Source organism: Gossypium hirsutum, chromosome A13, assembly GCF_007990345.1.
Source record: "Gossypium hirsutum isolate 1008001.06 chromosome A13, Gossypium_hirsutum_v2.1, whole genome shotgun sequence".
NCBI lineage: Eukaryota > Viridiplantae > Streptophyta > Magnoliopsida > Malvales > Malvaceae > Gossypium > Gossypium hirsutum.
Window position 1 is genome coordinate 47,479,573 of NC_053436.1, and position 6,454 is coordinate 47,486,026.

At 30.6% G+C, this 6,454-nt stretch overlaps 1 protein-coding gene across 6 annotated transcripts; it reads left to right on the forward strand.

Moving 5' to 3' along the window:
• The first annotated feature begins 1,227 nt into the window (after positions 1-1,227).
• Positions 1,228-6,013, forward strand: LOC107894577 (uncharacterized). Of its 6 annotated transcripts, none has more exons than XM_041086111.1 (10): positions 1,228-1,748; positions 2,438-2,507; positions 2,656-2,756; positions 3,070-3,195; positions 3,459-3,579; positions 3,679-3,763; positions 4,218-4,335; positions 4,444-4,479; positions 5,337-5,420; positions 5,688-6,013. In XM_041086111.1, the coding sequence occupies exons 1-10, from the start codon at positions 1,746-1,748 to the stop codon at positions 5,865-5,867; spliced, it is 924 nt and encodes a 307-aa protein (XP_040942045.1). In that variant the 5' UTR covers positions 1,228-1,745; the 3' UTR covers positions 5,868-6,013. The 6 variants fall into 6 exon arrangements, 5 of the variants coding, with proteins under 5 accessions (XP_040942045.1, XP_016675326.2, XP_040942048.1 ...); XM_016819837.2 differs by having other exon boundaries at positions 1,228-1,684; XR_005908105.1 differs by having other exon boundaries at positions 1,229-1,748; positions 5,141-5,420; positions 5,688-5,750.
• The last annotated feature ends 441 nt before the right edge of the window (positions 6,014-6,454 follow it).

Sequence of the window (6,454 nt, forward strand, 5' to 3'; positions counted from 1 at the left end):
GTATTAATTTTAAAATATTGAATTAATTATCATTATAGTTTAGGGTTTATGGTTTAGTGTGTATGGTTTAGGGTTTAAGCTTTAAGCTTTAAGAGTTACTATTTTAAGGTTTATGGATTATGGTTTAAGGGTTGGGGGTCAATGGTCAGGGGTTTATGGTTTATGGTTTATGTTTTATAATTTAGGGTTTATGGAGATATGGGTTAGGGGTTAGGGGATATGAGTTTAGGGTTTATATTAATTAGTGTTTTTTAATTTATATATTAAATAATTTTTTATATAATTATAAAAGAGATAATATTAATTTTAATATATTAAAATTATGATTATAGTTTAAATTGTTTAAGAGATAATAGATAAACTTTATATATATTAAATGGTTTAAGATTTAAAGTTTACTTGAGATTTGTTAAATGATAAAATTTTATACGATCAATTAATGCTTTTATATTTAAAAATATTTAATCTAAACCATTTCATATATATCTAAATATTAGATTAAGAAAAAAACATTGATAAATAAATAAAAAAATGTAACTGATTGATATGAATTGGTAACTATATATATTTAGGGTTTAGCGTGTAGGTTTATTGTCTATGATTTAGGGTTTATGATCTAGGATTTGGGGTTTGGTGTTTGGGGATCAGGGTTTAATTTTTAGTGTTTAGGGATAAATATGGGGATCAGGGTGCAATTGTATAATGAACTTTAATTTGATCTAGTTCTTATAAATTATTAACACAATTATTGATATAACATCATTTTATATTTATTTATTACATACATAAATATTTATATTAATTCAATATAAAAATATATTGATGTATTTATTTTTTTAAAATTTCTATGATTAAATCAAAAAAAACTTAAAAATTTAATATTTAAAATTTTATTCCATTTTTTAGTTTAAAAAGATCAATATTCAAAATTAAAAAAATTCCAAAAAATGATAATCTCAACACAAAAATTGTGAAAGGAAAAATACAAAAAAATATGTTAAAAATGAAAAGAAAATTAAAATTGAGTAATAGTGACGTTTTTGGGTAAAACGCCGTAAAAAGTTGAGCTATAATAACGTTTTTAGTAAAAATGCCGTAAAAAATTGAGCTATAATGGCGTTTTCACAAAAAAATCCGAGAATTACCAGCGTGTTTTTAGAAAACTGTCGCAAAAGGCCATTATTTTTTTATAAAAAAGGCAAAATCCCGTTCACTCCCAAAAATTATTTTTTATTACCCGCTCGTTAACCAAATCCCCCAAATAAAAGTTTGTACTTATTTCTTTTCCCCTTTTACTCTCAAAATTTGCCCCCAAATTCTTTTTCCTTTTCATTTCACTACACTGAACTCACCCACCATAGCTACTCCTTTTCCCTCGATTTGTTAGGGTTTTGGAGAAACAAATGGAAGTTGAAGAGAAGGAGAACGAGGAAGAAGAAGAAGAAGAAGAAGAAGAAGAAGAGGGGGGAGGAGGAAGAAGAAGAGAGTGAAGATGAAGGAACTAAAAAGGTCAAATGTAGTAGTAGAAAGGGAAGTTCTAGGAAATCTGGTCGAGATTCAGCTGAGAAGAAAGAGCCAGTGACGCTTAGTAGTGATAGGCCTACAAGGGAAAGGAAAGTCGTAGAAAGGTTTTCAGATCCTCTTGTTGCAAGGTCTTCCTCGTTTAAAACTGTCAATTGGAAGGGTATGCTTTCTTTTCTGGGGTTAAGGCATGGGTTCATCACCTGCACCACTTCCGTCCAACGATGGTACTGCCATTGATCAAGGAGTTGCTTACATTCTCCTTTTGCTTGCTCTAGCGATTACCTATCTCATCCATTGATGATCTTTTTTTATATTTTATTTTTATTGGTATATGAGCTATAAATGATTTTTTATGTATTTTCTCCATATATCTAGTGAGAGAAATTGCAACAATTTTGTATTTTTCTTCTCTCCTATCTTTGTGTTGTAAATCTATGCAGCAAATAAATCCAGTTGAGAATTTGAGATCACATAATCATTATATATATATTTTTTTGCTCATTGTGAAATTTGGAATATATTTAGATTCATATGACCAAATCGATAGATCAAACCGTTTTTAGTTTTCTTTTTTTATGGATTTGGAGGAAGATTAGTATTGCTTCAATTTTTTCCCTAATGCCAAAATAAGTCTTTTTTTTTTTTGAAATTATTGGGTTGACTTTCAATTGTATGATATTTTGACTCTCAAGATTCTCTTGGATGATAGATAGATTCATGTGATACTTTTTCTTTGAAATAATATTGTTCATGGTCATTGAACTTTGTTGTTACTGCATGGCCTGCACTATTTATTTCTGATGCTGTAACTCATTTCAGTGGCTTTCAAGTTGTCAAAGAAAGCAAAGGTGATTGAGGGTTATATTGTCTTCTTGTTCCATGATGTGTTTTTTATGTATTTACTGTATTACAGAATAAATGGTGCATAACGCAGGATAAGTGGATTAATGGTGTAATTGGTGAAGCTCGAGCGCGCAATGCAGGTAAAAAACCATTGCTTCTGAAATTGAGGTTATGGAAAGAAACTAAACTTGTAATAAATAACATAAAAATTGGATAATTTTTGTATTTGATCTTCCTTATTAAGGTGTTATTTCCTTCATTGAACTCAATCATAAATTCATGATCTAGGCTCAACAGCTAGAACTTCAGGGCCATCAGCAGGTTCAGGTTCAAATACAACTTCTCTGCGCTGGGATCTGCACACAATACAATTTTCTGTCAATGCTTGGGTATACTACCCCCCACCATCCCATTTCTTTCTCCCATGTGAACATATTTGTATATTAGCGGATAATTCTTGCCTTCTTATCCCTCTTTTTTGTTTTTAAATGAGTAAAGAGTGCATTTTATTTCCCTCTTTATTCTTGCATCTGCCATAGAGAGACCACCTTGTTGAGGAGCTGATTGGCTATTAATGTATAATTACATTTATAAGATGTAATATTTAGCCAGTTGCTAGTCTTGTAACTTGGGCCATTTTTTACTTCATGTACATATTTTTGTTAGGTTCTTTTTTCCTTACTTTTGTTTTTTATCTTGCAGGTTTTTATTGTGGCTGTGCTTGCCATCTTTCCACTTGTCCCTAAAAGTCTTTCAAAAAGGGCTTATCGGCTTTCATTTATGGGCACTGCTTGTTCTTCTGTATACTCTTTGTATGCACTATATGGGGTAAACATATTTCTACTGACTTGTCATACATTTGGTAAATATATGATAGTTTTATGGATAAGGAAAGTGCCTGTTTGGGTGGCTGGGTTACATTGTTTCTTTACCTTCTTTTTTTTGGGGGGGGTTATCTGTTTTAGTTTCTTTTGTTTTGAGAGAGTCCAGGCCTTGTTTTAATTTTAATAATAATCCAACCATTCTTTTTTTCAAAAAAAAAATATATATATGATAGTTTTTTTGTTGAACCTATTCTATATGTTATGCAGAGGCCAAGAGCATGGACTTTACAAGTTGTTCAAGTGTATTTTCAATCAGTAATTGCAACCAAACATTTTATCTACTTTATCTATTGCCTTACATTTGTCACTTCACATCTTTGCCTTAACTGTAAGCATTCTTCTGCTCATAAACACTTTTTACATTTTTGCTCCTGAATTCTCTTTATTATTATGTAGTATGATGAATTGATATGGACCTTCACTGCAGTTGCTTTGATTTCCATTTTATGCCGATCACTCGAACGCATTGCAAAGTTCTTGAGGCATAATTTTAGTCGTTCTGCCTTGTACAGGTAGACCTTTATTCAGATAAACTATCTTCTATATTACAGTGTTCTGGTTTAGTTTTTTTTATTTAATCTTGTGATCAGACTATAATGTTCACTACAAGAAATTGAGTTAAATTTGCTGGGTGATATTTCCTTATATGAAATGGCATAAAGTTCAGATGGATGGAAATTGTGTTATTATCTGAAAAGGCACAGTAAGGAGGATTATACACTCAACTTTTACTGAAAGGGTTAGTGCTAATAAACAAAAAAAATGTACTTCGTGAATGTTAATTCTACTTATCCTTTTTTTTCACTTTAACCAATTCCTTAGATGTATTCTCTCAAAAAAAATCCCCAGATGTTTATTACTTCAATTTATTTTATGACATTCATTTTGATGTCGCCTCAAACCTAGATGAAATGAAATGCTTGCGTCATGCATGTGCATGTGTAACCTCGAGGGTTTATTGAACAGGAAGTATTTGGAAGATCATTATGTATGGGTAGAATCAAACACCACCACCCTGAGCATTCTATCATCATATGCTGAGATTGGACTTGGCGGGCTTCTACTTGTTTCCTTGTTCTTGCCAGTTGCGAATATCTTTTTTCTCTTTTTGGTTTATAGTTCCCTCTAAGCTTATACATTCCATGACCTCTAGCTTTTCTAATTTGCTGAAATTTTCTATTAAATTTTGTAGGTGGCAATGCAACATTGTACAAACTTTTATGTACTGGTAAGTCTGTAACACTACTTCTTACTTTTCATGTATTTACCTTTCTGTTTATTAGTGATTCTTTGGATGGCAATGGCATGATAGGTGGGTTCAGTACCTAGTTTGGTTATTACCAAAAAACTAGTATTGGAGCCCATGACTTATCAGTTAGATACTTATTGATCCTTTGGTCTTTGTTTATATATTAATGAATGTGTTCTGCTTGTGCTGTATGCTTTTTATGCATCTTATTATTTAGGAATTAATTTTTTTCCCTGTAAAAATAAAAAGAGTTGAAATACGAGTTATTAGTTCTCTTTTTCCATTTTTAGTTTTAAATGATTTTGAATATAAAGTTTCTTGAACTTGTTTATATTATTTTCTTTGCATATAAAGATTGGTATTTGATGTTTCTTCTTGGATTGATCTTCAGATATGTCCTTTCCCTTCCTAGTGCTTCTGTCCCCATTTTTCTCTCTTGCATTTCTCGTATCAATGATATGTTCAACTTCATATAGATCATGGAGTTGTTACTTCATTGATGCAAACAATGCTTTTAGTAATTTTATAGGGAAAAATATTAAATACGAAATAGTTTTGTATAGAAAAATCTTTCTCAACATCGAATACATTTCAAACGGTCTAAACCCTTTGTGCTTTGCTTTTATCCACTGTCTGACAGCTGTTGAAGCTTATGTACCATGCTCCTGTTAGTGCTAGTTACCACCAAAGTGTGTGGGCAAAGATCGGGAGGACTATTAATCCACTTATCCTGCGTTATGCACCATTTTTGATAATCTCGTAATCTTCTTCTACGCATTTTGGTAATTCCATGTTTCATTTGAGTTATTGATTACAATTGTGATTGTTTGCTACAGGGTTTTGGTTTTGATTTTAAACCTTATGTCCACCCAATCTATAATGCAATAATGTCCCTCTTGACTAACCAAGATCAAGATCAAGTAAGGAGAGTTTAATTAGTTTTCCCCGTCCTGTCATATTTCTTCTGAGATGGATTTAATGTTTTTTTACGTATGGGATATGTTTAGGTCAATTTCCAAAGGTAAATTCATTGATTATATACATAAATTTTGATTACATGATTAATTACATGATCAATGACTTTTGTTGAAACAAATTTTGATTAAAAGAGATCAGATAGTGTGCTTTGACATATGTGGCTTTGAGAGTCGTATAGATTTCCTCACTGGCTTAACTTTGGCTTACAGGTGCATACTTTGGCTTTCTATTCCGGTGTTTTGGATTCTCTGGCAATTGAATTGAAAGCATCAAATGACTTTTCTAAGTTATATGCAGGCATTGCAATACTTTGGCTTCATCTAAGCTTGAACCAGCCCTGTGTTGTATATTGTTTCTTCATTTTTTTCAGATCTTTTTCCTTTGATTAATGAGAGGTGATGATTATTTGGCATTCTTTTCTCACTAGGATGAATTTTGTTTTAGAAATTGTAATACATTGTGAGTGTGTTTGTGTTTTTTTTTTATGTATTAAATTACATATTGAATCAATTTTTATGTATTAAATTTAAATTTATTTATTTTTATATTTAGTTTTGAAATTTAAATTTTAATAGAAAATTTAATTTAATTAATATTTTTTATTTATCCTTAAAAGTATATAGTCTAAAGTTCAAATTCAAAAATTAAACATAATATAATTTTTATCATAGAAATAAATATTATTTAATTAAAATAAAATATTTTTTTAAAGGTCATGTTCTTCAGCGGCGTTTGTGAGAAAAACGCCATTAAAGGAGAACCTCAAATCAAGGGATGTACCTTCTATAATCAATATAGGTCAAAAGAACAGGTTCAAGGAAAGGGACAAACAAAAGAATGTGGAGTGGCACAATGGGCGATGGACTAATTCTGAAAGAACCAAATGAGCGCCGACATTAATGGAGCTGTTGGATGAATCTAGCAGTAAAACTTGATAATTTGAATCAATATTTAATTTTTTTGGTAAATTATTGTA

Coding starts and splice junctions, on each gene's coding strand:
- LOC107894577 (XM_041086111.1), top strand. Junction 3,580..3,678: donor TTCACATCTTTGCCTTAACT/GTAAGCATTCTT, acceptor CCTTCACTGCAG/TTGCTTTGATTTCCATTTTA. Junction 4,480..5,336: donor GTACAAACTTTTATGTACTG/GTAAGTCTGTAA, acceptor TGTTTGCTACAG/GGTTTTGGTTTTGATTTTAA.